At 39.5% G+C, this 17,772-nt stretch overlaps 1 protein-coding gene across 3 annotated transcripts in view; it reads left to right on the forward strand.

The window, feature by feature from the left end:
* Window positions 1-17,772, forward strand: part of dennd4a (DENN/MADD domain containing 4A) — a 94,523-nt gene that overhangs the window by 54,208 nt on the left and 22,543 nt on the right. For all 3 annotated transcript variants that reach the window (XM_061969467.2, XM_072913992.1, XM_072913993.1), the window contains 4 exons: window positions 7,802-7,924; window positions 10,923-11,033; window positions 12,952-13,709; window positions 13,785-14,001. In XM_061969467.2, the coding sequence (XP_061825451.2) occupies window positions 7,802-7,924; window positions 10,923-11,033; window positions 12,952-13,709; window positions 13,785-14,001 (1,209 nt within the window). The remainder of the gene's footprint in view (window positions 1-7,801; window positions 7,925-10,922; window positions 11,034-12,951; window positions 13,710-13,784; window positions 14,002-17,772) is intronic.

The raw sequence follows: 17,772 nt of genomic DNA on the forward strand, positions 1-17,772 counted from the left end.
GCCAACTCCCCTGACCTGAACCCTATAGAGAATTTGTGGGGTATTGTGAAGAAGAAGCTGAAAGAGACCAGACCCAATAATGCAGATGAGCTAAAGGCCGCTATTGAAGCATCCATAACACTTCAGCAATGCCACAGGCTGATTGCCTCCATGCCACGCCGTATTGATGCAGTAATCCGTGCAAAATGATTCCCAACCAAGTACTGAGTGCATTAATTGACATTTTCAAATGTTTGATTTTGTTTTGCTGTTATAAATCTTTTTTTTTACTTGGTCTGAGGAAATATTCACATTTTTTGAGATAGGATTTTTGAGTTTTCTTAAGCTGTATGCCATAATCAGCAATATTAAAATAACAAAAGGCTTGCAATATTTCAGTTGATGTGTAATGAATCCAGAATGTATGACATTTTTGTTTTTTTTAATTGCATTACAGAAAATAAAGAACTTTATCACAATATTCTAATTTTCTGAGACAGTCCTGTATAGTTGTTTTTGGTGACATACCCCAGACACAGAGTTTTAAAATGATGTATTATGTATGATTTGATTACTGCAATAGTCGTTACTCATTACCACCAATTTACATATTACACACTCCCACAGTCAATTTTGATTAATGATCCACTGATATATGAAGTTCCTGACTGTTCCTTGCAGAGAAAAAGGTGATCATGTGGGAACAATGTGCTTTCCTAAACTTGTACCAAGTGATATCCTTATCTTGTTCCCATATATCTCCAATTCCCTCAACAGTTATTTTACATGTTATTATGCTCGTATTTTGTGTGTGATCCTAGAATTATCTGCACTATGTAAATCACTGTCTGGTTCATTCAGCACACAGAGGTCAATCTTTTGTCAAATTAGCATAAATTCTTCCCTCGTGGCACTTAACATTTGGAAGTGTTGGTGATTTATGTCAGGACTCAGGACTTATTTTTATAGGCTCTGATTTGAAGTGGAGGTCAATAGAACCTCATAAATAACACCGCTTGCTTGTGTGACCATAACTGAGTTATTGTGTAGAAATATGGGGAAATAACTACAAAAGTATGCTTCATTCATTAACCATGTTATAAAAGAGGTAAGTTAGAATAATATATATCGTACTATTGCAATTAAATGATTTAGTGCATTTGCAAACAGCTCAAATTATACACAGAGCAAACTATAACCTGCTACCCAAGAATGTACAGCAATTCTTCTTAACAAAAGAGGAGACATACAACCTTAGGAAAAAATTTGTTTGTACACTTAAAACCTCTAGTACAGTATGTGGAGTTAAATTATGGAGTGAATTAAGCAAGGAAGTCGAACTAAGTACTGATATGATCTAGTATCTAGTATGATCTAGGCATTATTAACCAATTTGCATGTGTGGTTTAGGAGTTATGTTTAAATAACTGTCAGATTGAATGTGACAGTATACTGTCATAGTGAGTAAAACCAATATTTTGTATTTGCAAACCTTACAAAAACAATTGATTCTAGTAAATTTCACACGGATACAATATTACAGGCATTTTTAGACATAATGCATGTTTGGTTTTGGAGTTAAGTTTATCCTTTTTTTACATTTAGTATGACAGTTATACTGTCATATTGAGTAAAAAAAAAAACAACTTGTGTCTTTACAAACCTTACAAAATATGTTTTTTCCCTGTAAAACTTAAAAAGATACATTTCTCCAGGCATTATTAGCCATTTTGCATGTGTGGTTTAGGAGTTATGTTTGAATAACTGTCATATTGAGTGTGGCAGTTATACTGTCGTTATGAGTAAAACCTAATTTTTGTATTTGTAAACCTTACCGAAATACCTGATTCTAGTAAAACTCACATAGATTCAATATTACAGGCATTATTAGATGCATTGCATGTTTGGTTTTGGAGTTATGTTTATAAAACTTTCATATTCAGTATGACAGTTATACTGTCATTTTAAGTAAAAAAAACAACTAATTTGTGTCATTAAAAACCTTACAAAATATTGTTTTCCAATAAAACTCACAAAGATACATTTCTCCAGGCATTATTAGCCATTTTGCATGTGTGGTTTAGGAGTTATGTTTAAATAACTGTCATATTGAGTGTGACAGTATACTGTCATCGTGAGTAAAACCAATATTTTGTAAGTGCAATCCTTACAAAAACAACTGATTTTAGTAAAACTCACATGGATACAATATTACAAGCTTTTTTAGACATAATGCATGTTTGGTTTTGGAGTTATGTTTATATAACTTTCATATACTTTCATATACTTTGGGGACGGCGTGGCTAAGTTGGTAGAGTGGCCGTGCCAGCAATCGGAGGGTTGCTGGTTACTGGGGTTCAATTCCCACCTTCTACCATCCTAGTCACGTCCGTTGTGTCCTTGGGCAAGACTCTTCACCCCTTGCTCTTGATGGCTGCTGGTTAGCGCCTTGCATGGCAGCTCCCGCCATCAGTGTGTGAATGTGTGTGTGAATGGGTGAATGTGGAAATACTGTCAAAGCGCTTTGAGTACCTTGAAGGTAGAAAAGCGCTATACAAGTATAACCCATTTATCATTTATTTATTTAGGAACTGTTCAAACTCAAAGTATTCCAAAGTACAAGTAAGAAAAATGCTGATAAATATATTGAACCTTTTTAAAAGATGACAATCTTACTTATCTCATTATGTGAATCACATAATAGGCAACTTTTTTTGGAATGTTGCCTATTGTTCACAATCATTACGAAAGATGGATGATTTTTTTTAATGCATTCTAAATATTAAATAAACGTAAATAAAAGTCTGCTTACAGCGGAGCTAATGAGAAGTCCTCTATAAAATCCAATAAATAACCATTTATAGACCGCCAACAATACTCATTTATATTTCATAGGGGTGTAACGGTACGTGTATTTGTATTGAACCATTTTGGTACGGGGGTTCCGGTTCAGTTCAGTGGTGTATTGAACGAGTTTCCGCACGGACATATTAAGTAGCGTAACGCACGTTGTGTAAACAATGCACACCGAAGCATGCTAGCAGCTAACGGGCTAGGATAGACTGACCATACGTCCTCTTTTCACCGGACATGTCCTCTTTTGCGGAGCTGTCAGGGCGGAGTTTCTTAAATGCCTCAAATGTCCGGCATTTTGAGTTAGGGTTGCGTGTATTTTCAATGTACGTTCAGGGTTAAGAAGGGGTTGAAAACAAAAGAAATTGTGCGCGCAGCAGCATTGGTGAGGGAGGGGCAGAGACAGAGAGAGAGAGAGAGAGTTATGATAAACGCGCATGCGTCGCCAGGCTCTGCTTTTTATCCATAGATTTAATTTTTTATTATCTGTAGCAGGGGTGTCAAAAGTGTGCCCCGGAGGCCATTTGCGGCCCACAGCTAATGTTTTAAAGGCCCACGGCACATTCTAAAAATACTATTAAAATAAACAAAAAGTAGAAATAAAAAAGGTTAAATGTAATTTAGAAAAAGTTGCAATGTTGACTAATAAAACAAAGCTGTTTTTTTTTTTCTTTCAAACTGTCATTGCTGTACTCTCACAATATTATGTCAGACCCACTCGACATCCATTGCATTCGGTCTCCCTAGAGGGGGGGGGGGGGTTACCCACATATGCGGTCCTCTCCAAGGTTTCTCATAGTCATTCACATCGACGTCCCACTGGGGTGAGTTTTTCCTTGCCCTTATGTGGGCTTTGTACCGAGGATGTCGTTGTGGCTTGTGCAGCCCTTTGAGACACTTGTGATTTAGGGCTATATAAATAAACATTGATTGATTGATTGATTGATTGCTCAAAACATAATATTGAATCAAAATCAATGTTATTATGAATTATTGACCTATCCAAGGTTCCCATTACTTCACATCAAATATTACACTAAGAAAAATATTTTTGGTGGAAGATTTTGCAAATTTGGTAAATACATAACCAAAACATTTATATTTTGTTGTTTTTTTACTGTACCGAAAATGAACCGATCCGTGACCTCTAAACCGAGGTACGTACCGAACCGAAATTTTTGTGTACCTTTACACCCTATTATTTCATGACTTGAATATGAAGTATTCAATTAATATTATATATTGTAGCGTCCCGGAAGAGTTAATGCTGCAAGGGGTTCTGGGTATTTGTTCTGTTGTGTTTATGTTGTGTTACGGTGCGGATGTTCTCCCGAAATGTGTTTGTCATTCTTGTTTGGTGTGGGTTCACAGTGTGGCGCATATTTGTAACAGTGTTAAAGTTGTTTATACGGCCACCCTCAGTGTGACCTGTATGGCTGTTGACCAAGTATGATTTGCATTCACTTGTGTGTGTGAAAAGCCGTAGAGATTATGTGACTGGGCCGGCACGCAAAGGCAGTGCCTTTAAGGTTTATTGTCCGTTTACACAGCGGCGTTTTAAAAAGTCATACATTTTACTTTTTGAAACCGATACCGATAATTTCTGATATTACATTTTAAAGCATTTATCGGCCGATAATATCGGTAGCCCGATATTATCGGACATCTCTGCCAAATATGTTTTGGTAAAGCTACAATTCACATCAATAAAATGTCATTGAAAAAAAGGACACTAAAAGTGAGAAGGAGAACAAAAAAAAACAAGGGGAAAAACCTATTTGGCACTTTTTATAACTGCTGTGATTGTCACAGCAATGTTGTGCAATGTAGATTTGACCCTTGATTTAACTGACAAATATCTCGTATTTTTCGAAGTATAAGTCGCTCCGGAGTGTAAGTTGCACCGGCCGAAAATGCATAATAAAGAAGGGAAAAAAACATATATAAGTCGCATTTTTCGGGGAAATGTATTTGATAAAAGCCAACAGCAAGAATAGACATTTAAAAGGCAAGTTAAAATAAATGAAGAATAGTGAACAACAGGCTGAATAAGTGTACGTTATATGAGGCATAAATAACCAACTGGTATGTTAACGTAACATATTATGGTAAGAGTCATTCAAATAACTATAACATATAGAACATGCTATACAATCTGTCACTCCTAATCGCTAAATCCCATGAAATCTTATACGTCTAGTCTCTTACGTGAATGAGATCAATAATATTATTTGATATTTTACGCTAATGTGTTCATCATTTCACACATAAGTCGCTCCTGAGTAGGGATGTCCCGATATTTGGATCGGATCGGCCGCCGATATTTGCCAAAAAATGCGTATCGGCAAGGCATGGGAAAATGCCGATCCAGTTAAAAAAAAAAACTCCGGTCCGTGTTTTCCAAGGCACCGATTTAAATAATACATTCCACTTTTCTGCTGCTCCCTAATTTCCGTTCCGCATTTTCCAGCACACCTTCAACACATCCACAGGTCTGTGAATTCTCACGCAGTTGCTTTTAGCTGCTGGCATTACACGACAGGCTCTTCTCACTCTTTCCTGTGTCTCCCTCTCACAGACAGCAAGCGCACTTTCTTACACACGTCACATACTGTCACGACATACGTCACATACGTATACGTCCTCTCCCAGCAAAGAGGTAGCAGCATGGCTAACGTTAGCTGTGATGCAGAGGTGGGTAGAGTAGCCAGAAATTGTACTCAAGTAAGAGTACTGTTACTTTAGAGATGTATTACTCAAGTAAAAGAGTAGTCACCCAAATATTTGCTTGAGTAAAAGTAAAAAGTATGTTGTGAAAAAACTACTCAAGTACTGAGTAACTGATGAGTAACATACACACACATATCATATCATATATATATATATATGTATATATATATATATATATATATATATATATATATATACACATACATTGATATATACAGTATATCATTTATATTTATTTATTTTGCCGTTTTTGTTTACATGTTAAAGGTGTTTTAATAAATATACATGCATGTTTAACACATATAGATTCCTTTCTTTCATGTTGACAAGAATATAAGTTGGTGTATTACCTGATTCTGATGACTTGCATTGATTGTAATCAGACAGCAGTGCTTAACGTCCACGTTTTCAAATGCAGGAGAAAAAAAGTTCCTCCTTTCTCTCTAATACCACATGAAAGTGGTTGGTTTTTGGTATCTTATTTGTCCAGCCTCCATATTCGTTTTCACACACTTTACAAGAAATACATTGACGGCAAATTCCGTAGCTTGCTAGCTTGTTTGCGCTGGCTTTCGGAGACTCTTATTTTGAAAGCGCAGGCGCGATGGAGCGGCACTTTTATTGTGAAGACAGGAACTGTGCAGTCAGTCTTTAGGCTTGTGACGGGATGTACGTTTGAAATAAAAAAGTGTCTTTTTTCCTTCACACTTTTGATTGATTGATTGAAACTTTTATTAGTAGATTGCACAGTACAGTACATATTCCGTACAATTGACCACTAAATGGTAACACCCCAATAAGTTTTTCAACTTGTTTAAGTCAGGTCATGTGACCACCTGGCTCTGTTTGATTGGTCCAACGTCACCAGTGACTGCATCTGATTGGTGGAACGGAGTGAAACGTCACCAGTAACACAGGCACTTTGAAGGTCTGTCTGACAGACCAAAACAAACAAAGCGTGCATTAACAGATCGATAAAAATTAGTAGCGAGTAGCGAGCTGAATGTAGATAAAAGTAACGGAGTAAAAGTAGCGTTTCTTCTCTATAAATATACTCAAGTAAAAGTAAAAGTAAGTTGCATTAAAACTACTCTTAGAAGTACAATTTATCCCAAAAGTTACTCAAGTAGATGTAACGGAGTAAATGTAGCGCGTTACTACCCACCTCTGCTGTGATGCTAGCGCAGCCGCTAAGGTGCGCGCCTGTGCAATTGCGCACTGCTCAAGCGTCCTCTGCGCACGGCAAATCTATGCCACGCACAAAATCAAATAAAAAAATAAGCGCATAACAATTTTCGACACACGGACACGACAGAGAAAACAGTTTTCGTCATCATTGTTCAAATATTGTAACGTCTGTCGAGACGCTTATCTCCATTCGGTGCCACACGCCCACACCATCAAAATGCAGAGGCAAAGATTTCCACATCAATACCGTATGAAAAAATTTTGATTTTTTTAGTTGTGATTTCCTTCTCTGCATGAAAGTTTAAAAGTAGCATATATTAATGCAGTATGAAGAAGAATGTTTTAATGTAGACACATAGAATCATCATACTGCTGTGATTATATGCATCAAGTGTTCATTCAAGGCTAAGGCAAAATATTCACATATATATGGTGTATCGTGACATGGCCTAAATATATCGCAATATTAAAAAAAGGCCATATCGCCCAGCCCTAGTTCAATGATGCCTTTTCTGTTTGTCATGTATAATTTTGTCTATTTTGTGTTTCTCCTTGAATAAACAGGTCAGTTTCTTGTTACCAACCATTGTGTATTATTCAAACTCCCCTAATTCAGCTGGCTAGTTGTTATCAAGAGTACTAAAACCCTTTTCAACATGATTCTGACAACTAAGTAGGCTAAATAACTTTAAACTTTAATACATGCTCGGATAGGCCAGTATCGGTCAGTATCGGTTTTGGATCGGAAGTGCAAAAACAATATCGGTATCGGATCGGAAGTGCAAAAACCTGGATCGGGACATCCCTACTCCTGAGTATAAGTCGCACCCCCGGGCAAACTATGAAAAAAACTGCCACTTATAGTCCGAAATATACGGTAAGCATATTCAAAACAACTGTTAATGGCATGGATGAAGAATGAACACCTATACGACAAACCTGAATGGCAGATACAGTAAATATCATTCAGGGGTAAGTAAGGTCATTATTTACTCCTGTATTGCAACACTAACGAAAAGAAGGAAAATAATTGCGATGTCTTTCCCCCCAGATGGCAGTGACCTTGACACAGTCAGCCATGGCAGTCTGGACAGTGCTAATGACTCTGCTGAGCGCACTTCCATCGATGCAGACTTCAACAAAATGGATTCCAGCGATGATGCATTTAGCACAAGTAAGCAGACTCTGCATTAACTGTACGCAATGTTCCCTCTAATTGTTGATGTGTGTGAGCAAAGGCAAAAAGTCCCTGAGCATTGAGTGGAGTCCATGTGAGCAACATCAGACGTGCACACTGTGGCTACACCAGCAGCACACCTGTCCCAAACATGACTAAATAACAACTTACATCTCCATCCATCCATCCATTTTCTACCGCTTGTCCCTTTCGGGGTCGCTGGAGCCTATCTCAGCTGCATTTGGGCAGAAGGCGGTGTACACCCTGGACAAGTCCCCACCTAATCACAGGGCCAACACAGATAGACAGACAACATTCTCTTATTATTAGAATCAAATGACAGCAGTCATTTCCATTTCTAATATAAGTGTTTAGGCCCACTTACAATGACAATAACAACAAATATTGTTTTTCATGAACTGTGTACTTGTATTGTTTGTCTGGGTGGAGGTCCTGCTTTGGAAATAATGTGTACCCCTTTCAGACATTGCATTTAGTTCCCATTAAAACATTCACATGTTGCACAATGAGATGGAAGCAGGGGATCATGTGTACATTCCTGCAACTTGTAAAAAATATATTTTTATTAGTATTTATTTAATATACTAACAGCATTTTATGATTAATATTTATAAATTAAGATTCCTAATAAATGACACTAGAATAAGCACACATTTGATTGGTAAATCAGAGTGCATACCTGCCAACTACTCCGGTTTTCCCGTAATTAGTACGGTTTTCATCAACCTATTCCGGGTTACGGTTGCAGTGATAAAAAATACGGTTTTTCATTAATTAAAAAAAAAAAAGGGTGAAAACTACGCGAATTGCACCTTGTGCAGACAAGATTTTTCGATCGGACACGGAGGAATTAGCGATGTAAAAGACCACGTTGGGACAAAAAAACACAAGTCTAATGCCGTTGCTAGCGATACAAGTGGAAAACTTTCAACGTTTTTCGTCGCCCAAACAGATTCTTTGGATGTGATAAATGCCGAAGTTTTATTTACGGAGGCAATAATTGAGCATGGACTTCCAATCGCACTGGCTGATCACATGGGACAGTTAAATGTTTGTAATGCAACCTTTAAAAATCATTACGCGGTGATCGCGGTCCCAAAAATAAACTTTTCTTGCATGATAATGTCCAGAAAAACTCACTTTATATTACTATAGAGTCCTTTTAACGAATGAGTTTGATGGTTTATCACAAACCTTAAATGAAAGAAGTCATTTGTTCTCCTGCACCATGCATGCTCTTTGGCCTTGCTTCGTGTTTGGTGCGCAATCCTGTCGGCTGTATTTCACAGCACGTCTTTGACAACTTGAAGTGGCATAAAACATTTAAAACAAAGGGGTTATAGGAACAACCACTTTCAGTGTTTTATGCCACTTCAAGTTGTCAAAGACGGTATGCTGGTGCCCGACTGCCACAAGTGGAACAAACATTTGAAACAAAGGGGTTATAGGAACAATCACTTTCAGTGTTTTATGCCACTTCAAGTAAACTTATCATAAAGTTACCATATCATTTTTGCAGTATGATCAATCTGATAGAATAAATTTGGATTTTAGCCACAAAAAGGTAATGACACCAATGTTATCTATTGGAATTGTTTAGTACTGTTATACTGTTAAAAGTGTTTATACTATTTATGCTTTCAAGTCCAAGTTGAAGAAATCTTGTTAAATGTTGACAGCATAACTGCCAAAATACAGAAGTATGTCCTTAATATTTTTGCAGCGCTATTTCTGTTGAAAAGTTCAAATGATTACATTAGAGATGTGATGTGCCACTTTTCAAGTGTCTGATGGCTTCAATTAATTTTCATTCATTTTTTAATATTTTGAATTCTTTTGAAAGGCTTACAAAAAAAACTACATTTGAATTGTAATTCCATGCTATTGACAGGACTATTAATTTTAATGAAGTTAGCTTACCATGTTTACAGTATGATAATTGTGATAGAAATGTGAATTTTAGGCACAGAATATTTTTTACAATTGAACAAGGCAGTAGATTATACAAGCTTGGACAGAAAGTTAATAATGACACCAATTATTTTTTTTATGGAATTGTTTAGTACTGTTTTACCATTTGTTTACTGTAAAAAGTGTTTATACTGTTTATACTTTCAATTAACAAATTGAAGTCTTGTGAAAGGTTGACAGGATAACTGGCATTAACTGTCAAAATAATTTCAAACTATTGAAGTTAGCTTACAGAATAAACATGTCAATCAACCCATATGATTTTTGCTGTAATATTTTTGTTTTGAAAAGTCACTGTGACTGATAGAAAAGTGATGGTTTTAGCAACATTTTAACCTGTCTGAATGCTAATAATTATTTTGCGTCGGGGGGCGAAGCCCTGAACCCCCCACCAGGACTTTGTCCTGGACCTACCGGGGCCTGCGGCCCTTGGACCCTGGCTACTAGGTTTTTCTGATTTCAAAAGTTGGCAGGTATGAGAGTGTAACAACCTGGAATGACACTTTATGTGTGGTGTTGGAGTTGTCCGACTTTTTGTGTGGCTGTAAACACATCACTGGCTAAGTGCCATATGTGCATGTGTTGGCGCAAGTGAGAAAGAGCGAGCGGCTGCTGTTGATATAACAAAGTTGCTTTTGGTCTGGTTTGTACTGCAGAAAATGACCAGTTTTGCTAGATATAATTTTTTTACTAATGTTTTGGTGATGTGTTTATGGCCGACAATAAAGAGTTTTGCTCAGTAAAGTGATGGATGGAATTCATGTCCTCAAAGCGTCTCGACATACGTTACAATATTTGAACAATGATGACGGAAACTGTTTTCTCTGTCGTGTCGAAAATTGTTATGCGCTTATTTTTTTATTTGATTTTGTGCGTGGCATAGATTTGCCGTGCGCAGAGGACGCTTGAGCAGTGCGCAATTGCACAGGCGCGCACCTTAGAGGGAACATTGACTGTACGGTTTAAAAAATCCAATAATAATAGCATATGAACTGTCTTTCAGGTGGACAGTCGGACCAAGGCTATGATTCCTTGTCCAAGGAGGAGGAGAAGATGTTTTGCAGAGAAAGTGAAAACACTCCTGTGGTAGAGGACAAAGGAGCAAAGCAACACAGTAAGTTATGATTACAGCAAGTTATGACTCATTAAATCTCACAGTTAGTGACCATTACAGAGGAATAAATCACCCAACTTAGCAGCGAGGCAAATGTTCCAGTGTGGGCGTACTGTAATGTAATGTCTTCTTTTCGTGTCTCTTGCTAAAAACACACTGCAGTAATGGATTAGTCTTATGTAACAAGATGGTTGCATATGTAATCGGATTTGTCACGCATATGTCGGTGAAAAACAAAATGTGTGGTTCACAGATCATACGTACCCCGTTTCCATATGAGTTGAGAAATTGTGTTATATGTAAATATAAACAGAATACAATGATTTGCAAATCCTTTTCAAGCCATATTCAGTTGAATATGCTACAAAGACAACATATTTGATGTTCAAACTCATAAACTTTATATTTTTTTTGCAAATAATAATTAACTTAGAATTTCATGGCTGCAACACGTGCCAAAGTAGTTGGGAAAGGGCATGTTCACCACTGTGTTACATGGCCTTTCCTTTTAATAACACTCAGTAAACGTTTGGGAACTGAGGAGACAAATTTTTTAAGCTTCTCAGGTGGAATTATTTCCCATTCTTGCTTGATGTACAGCTTAAGTTGTTCAACAGTCCGGGGGTCTCCGTTGTCTTCATAATGCGCCACACATTTTCAATGGGAGACAGGTCTGGACTACAGGCAGGCCAGTCTAGGACCCGCACTCTTTTACTATGAAGCCACGCTGTTGTAACACGTGGCTTGGCATTGTCTTGCTGAAATAAGCAGGGGCGTCCATGGTAACGTTGCTTGGATGGCAACATATGTTGCTCCAAAACCTGTATGTACCTTTCAGCATTAATGGAGCCTTCACAGATGTGTAAGTTACCCATGTCTTGGGCACTAATACACCCCCATACCATCACACATGCTGGCTTTTCCACTTTGCGCCTATAACAATCCGGATGGTTCTTTTCCTCTTTGGTCCGGAGGACACGACGTCCACAGTTTCCAAAAACAATTTGAAATGTGGACTCGTCAGACCACAGAACACTTTTCCACTTTGTATCAGTCCATCTTAGATGAGCTCAGGCCCAGCGAAGCCGGCGGCGTTTCTGGGTGTTGTTGATAAACGGTTTTCGCCTTGCATAGGAGAGTTTTAACTTGCACTTACAGATGTAGCGACCATTTGTAGTTACTGACAGTGGGTTTCTGAAGTGTTCCTGAGCCCATGTGGTGATATCCTTTACACACTGATGTCGCTTGTTGATGCGGTACAGCCTGAGGGATCGAAGGTCACGGGCTTAGCTGCTTACGTGCAGTGATTTCTCCAGATTCTCTGATGATATTACAGACCGTAGATGGTGAAATCCCTAAATTCCTTGCAATAGCTGGTTGAGAAAGGTTTTTCTTAAACTGTTCAACAATTTGCTCACGCATTTGTTGACAAAGTGGTGACCCTCGCCCCATCCTTGTTTGTGAATGACTGAGCATTTCATGGAATCTACTTTTATACCCAATCATGGCACCCACCTGTTCCCAATTAGCCTGCACACCTGTGGGATGTTCCAAATAAGTGTTTGATGAGCATTCCTCAACTTTATCAGTATTTATTGCCACCTTTCCCAACTTCTTTGTCACGTGTTGCTGGCATCAAATTCTAAAGTTAATGAAAAAATTTTTTTATCAATTTGAATATCAAATATGTTGTCTTTGTAGCATATTCAACTGAATATGGGTTGAAAAGGATTTGCAAATCATTGTATTCCGTTTATATTTACATCTAACACAATTTCCCAACTCATATGGAAACGGGGTTTGTATTCAGAAAAGCATGTGATGATTCTATGGCCATGTCATCCCTATTTAATATCATTGTGTGCTGCTGACATCCTGCAGGGCGTGTTTAGAAAAATAGCATGTGTTTCTCTCACAGGCAATGCTGACATTCTGGTTTCCAGTCCAGCGTTCGTGCCAAGTGGAGCTATGACTCACAGAGAGAGGCCAAAGTCTCTCGACTTGCCAGTCGGATCGCCAGCACTTAAACTCACGGTGCCGCAGCTCAGCTCCACCAAGCAGCATCACCTTCCTGCTGACAAACTGGGCGGGTTGGAGGAGGAGAGGTCAGAGAGCGATGTTGAACAGAGCCGGACAAGACAAAGCACCAGCTGCTGCGTCGGTACGGCTGCTCGGACAGATATTGAAACGGGCTTTGATCCACTTTCGCTAATGGCGACGGTGCAGGAGCAGAGTCAGGAGAGTGGGAGCACACCTACTAGTCGGCGTGAGCTGGCAGAAGAGATTGAGCTGTACATGAACAATAAAAGCAGCCCTATGAGGAGCCGCGCTCCCAGTGTGGACCTGCAGAGCCTATCAAGTCCCTCTTCACAGTCCACCCGACCGCCTGTCCTGATGCGCTCAAACACGCACCTCCCGTTACCCGTCAAATCTCGAGAGCGGCTCAGGACGTCACCATCTCTCCCTCTCGGTGTGTGTAACAAAGTCAGGGAGAGGCCTTCCTCTTTAGTGTTACCCTCATCCCCCACTCCCTCGTCCTCCTCCTTCTCCATGGATTCCCTCTTCACACCCACTCTGGACAGCTTCAAGAGTAGCGTCCTCTTAGCAGGGAAAGGTGTCGCAGAGAAGGCAAGCCGCCTCTACTCCCGCCTGTCCTCCCAGACATCATTAACACTGGTCAGTACCAGACCTTCCAATGAGGTTTTTCCCCCCCCAGACCACCGTTTCAAACGTCTTCTATCACACTTGCAGGACTCAAACTGCGATCGCGTCAGCGTGTCCTCGCTCACCTCAGGGGAGGTGGACTGCTCTTCGCTTCTTGATAACGACTCCTGTTTGGATGCAGACGGCTTCACATCCCCGCAGCACATGGGCACGGCGCGACTCAGGAGGAGCCCCATAGCGGGCCACGCCCACCTGAGCAGCCCCGTCTCCCCAGGCAGGGTGTTCCGACACAACTCATTCTCTGGTTAGTTACACACCTTTCAAACCATTCCTGCATCATTGCAACACCGTCTTTCTGCAGCCTCACTGACGGAAAAGACAGAATTGTGTGTGTGTGTGTGTGTGTGTGTGTGTGTGTGTGTGTGTGTGTGTGTGTGTGTGTGTGTGTGTGTGTGTGTGTGTGTGTGTGTGTGTGTGTGTGTGTGTGTGTGTACTTGTCTCAACATCCTTGTGTGGACATACACCTGACAAACCACCCTTTCTGTGAGGACCTTTTGACTTGTGAGGACATTTGCCTGGTCCTCACAACTACAGAAGTAAAATATTTGTTTTACTTTGTGTGTTTTGCATTCTGAAGTGAGGTTGCAACTCTCTACTCCCATCTAGTGCTAGATTTTATTTTTTTTCATCATTCTAGCTATAGTAGAAAGGGGGGCCCTCACAACCTACTAACCCAGGGGTCGGCAACGCGCGGCTCTAGAGCCGCATGCGGCTCTTTAGCGCCGCCCTAGTGGCTCTCTGGCGCTTTTTCAAAAATGTATGAAAAATGGAAAAAGATGAGGGGACATTTTTTTTTTTTTGTTTTAATATGGTTTCTGTAGGAGGACAAACATGACACAAACCTCCCTAATTGTTATAAAGCACACTGTTTATATTAAACATGCTTCACTGATTCGAGTATTTGGCGAGTGCCGTTTTGTCCTACTAATTTTGGCGGTCCTTGAACTCACCGTAGTTTGTTTACTTGTATAACTTTCTCCGACTTTCTAGGACGTGTTTTATGCCACTTCTTTTTCTGTCTCATTTTGTCCACCAAACTTTTAAGGTTGTGCATGAAAGGTGAGTTTTGTTGATGTTATTGACTTGTGTGGAGTGCTAATCAGACATATTTGGTCACTGCATGACTGCAAGCTAATTGATGCTAACATGCTATTTAGGCTAGCTATATGTACATATTGCATCATTATGCCTCATTTGTGGCTATATTTGAGGTCATTAAGTTTCCTTTAAGTCCTCTTAATTCAATTTATATCTCATGACACACTATCTGTATGTAATATGGCTTTTAATTTGTTGCGGCTCCAGACAGATTTGTTTTTGTATTTTTGGTCCAATATGGCTCTTTCAACATTTTTGGTTGCCGACCCCTGTACTAACCAAACGTGGGTCCACACAAAGTAGGCAAGACGTGTGTGTGTGTGTGTGTGTGTGTGTGTGTGTGTGTGTGTGTGTGTGTGTGTGTGTGTGTGTGTGTGTGTGTGTGTGTGTGTGTGTGTGTGTGTGTGTGTGTGTGTGTGTGTGTGTGTGTGTGTGTGTGTGTGTGTGTTCACAACAAACCACTTAAATAGGACACATGGTTGTACTATAGTGCTTTCTTTTAAAGTGGTATTTTTATGGGAAACTAGGCCAGTTGGCAGAGGTGCTGAGTAATTGTGTCGGCTCTTCTACATCACACACACACACACACACACACACACACACACACTCAATTAGGTAAACCTGCACATGGGCATAGCACCAAAATAGAGATTAACTGATAGTCATAGTATTATCATTGATGGATAATACAGATCATAATAATTCATCATTATGATTATATTATTAGTAGTAGAATATTTCCTGGGAGTAAAGTCTCTCTTGTCTTTAAAAACTAGTGATGTTTCTGTTTCTAACGTTAATCGCACCACAGTTATCAATCATTAATCAATCAATGTTTATTTATATAGCCCTTAATCACAAGTGTCTCAAAGGACTGCACAAGCCACAACGACATCCGTGGTACAGAGCCCACATAAGGGCAAGGAAAAACTCACAACCCCAATGGGACATCGATGTGAATGACTATGAGAAACCTTGGAGAGGACCGCATATGTGGGTAAACCCCCCCCCCCCCCCTCCCTCTAGGGGTGACCGGATGCAATGGACGTCGAGTGGGTCTAGCATAGTATTGTGAAAGTCCAGTCCATAGTGGATCTAACATAATAGTGAGAGTCCAGTCCATAGTGGATCTAACATAATAGTGAGAGTCCAGTCCATAGTGGATCTAACATAATAGTGAGAGTCCAGTCCATAGTGGATCTAACATAATAGTGAGAGTCCAGTCCATAGTGGATCTAACATAATAGTGTGAGAGTCCAGTCCATAGTGGATCTGACATAATAGTGTGAGAGTCCAGTCCATAGTGGATCTAACATAATAGTGTGAAAGTCCAGTCCATAGTGGATCTAACATAATAGTGTGAGAGTCCAGTCCATAGTGGATCTAACATAATAGTGAGAGTCCAGTCCATAGTGGATCTAACATAATAGTGAGAGTCCAGTCCATAGTGGATCTAACATAATAGTGTGAGAGTCCAGTCCATAGTGGATCTAACATAATAGTGTGAGAGTCCAGTCCATAGTGGATCTTGTTAGATAGTGGATAGTGGATCTAACATAATAGTGTGAGAGTCCAGTCCATAGTGGATCTAACATAATAGTGTGAAAGTCCAGTACATAGTGGATCTAACATAATAGTGTGAGAGTCCAGTCCATAGTGGATCTAACATAATAGTGAGAGTCCAGTCCATAGTGGATCTAACATAATAGTGTGAGAGTCCAGTCCATAGTGGATCTAACATAATAGTGTGAGAGTCCAGTCTATAGTGGATCTAACATAATAGTGAGAGTCCAGTCCATGGTGGATCTAACATAATAGTGAGAGTCCAGTCCATAGTGGATCCAACATAATAGTGAGAGTCCAGTCCATAGTGGATCTAACATAATAGTGTGAGAGTCCAGTCCATAGTGGATCTAACATAATAGTGAGAGTCCAGTCCATAGTGGATCTAACATAATAGTGTGAGAGTCCAGTCCATAGTGGATCTAACATAATAGTGTGAGAGTCCAGTCCATAGTGGATCTAACATAATAGTGAGAGTCCAGTCCATAGTGGATCTAACATAATAGTGTGAGAGTCCAGTCCATAGTGGATCTAACATAATAGTGTGAGAGTCCAGTCCATAGTGGATCTAACATAATAGTGTGAGAGTCCAGTCCATAGTGGATCAAACATAATAGTGAGAGTCCAGTCCATAGTGGATCTAACATAATAGTGTGAGAGTCCAGTCCATAGTGGATCTAACATAATAGTGTGAGAGTCCAGTCCATAGTGGATCTAACATAATAGTGAGAGTCCAGTCCATAGTGGATCTAACATAATAGTGAGAGTCCAGTCCATAGTGGATCTAACATAATAGTGTGAGAGTCCAGTCCATAGTGGATCTAACATAATAGTGTGAGAGTCCAGTCCATAGTGGATCTTGTTAGATAGTGGATAGTGGATCTAACATAATAGTGTGAGAGTCCAGTCCATAGTGGATCTAACATAATAGTGTGAAAGTCCAGTACATAGTGGATCTAACATAATAGTGTGAGAGTCCAGTCCATAGTGGATCTAACATAATAGTGAGAGTCCAGTCCATAGTGGATCTAACATAATAGTGTAAGAGTCCAGTCCATAGTGGATCTAACATAATAGCGTGAGAGTCCAGTCCATAGTGGATCCAACAAAATAGTGAGAGTCCAGTCCATAGTGGATCTAACATAATAGTGTGAAAGTCCAGTCCATAGTGGATCTAACATAATAGTGAGAGTCCAGTTCATAGTGGATCTAACATAATAGTGAGAGTCCAGTCCATAGTGGATCTAACATAATAGTGTGAGAGTCCAGTCCATAGTGGATCTTGTTAGATAGTGGATAGTGGATCTAACATAATAGTGTGAGAGTCCAGTCCATAGTGGATCTAACATAATAG

This window comes from Nerophis lumbriciformis, linkage group LG10, assembly GCF_033978685.3.
Source record: "Nerophis lumbriciformis linkage group LG10, RoL_Nlum_v2.1, whole genome shotgun sequence".
NCBI classification, from domain to species: domain Eukaryota; kingdom Metazoa; phylum Chordata; class Actinopteri; order Syngnathiformes; family Syngnathidae; genus Nerophis; species Nerophis lumbriciformis.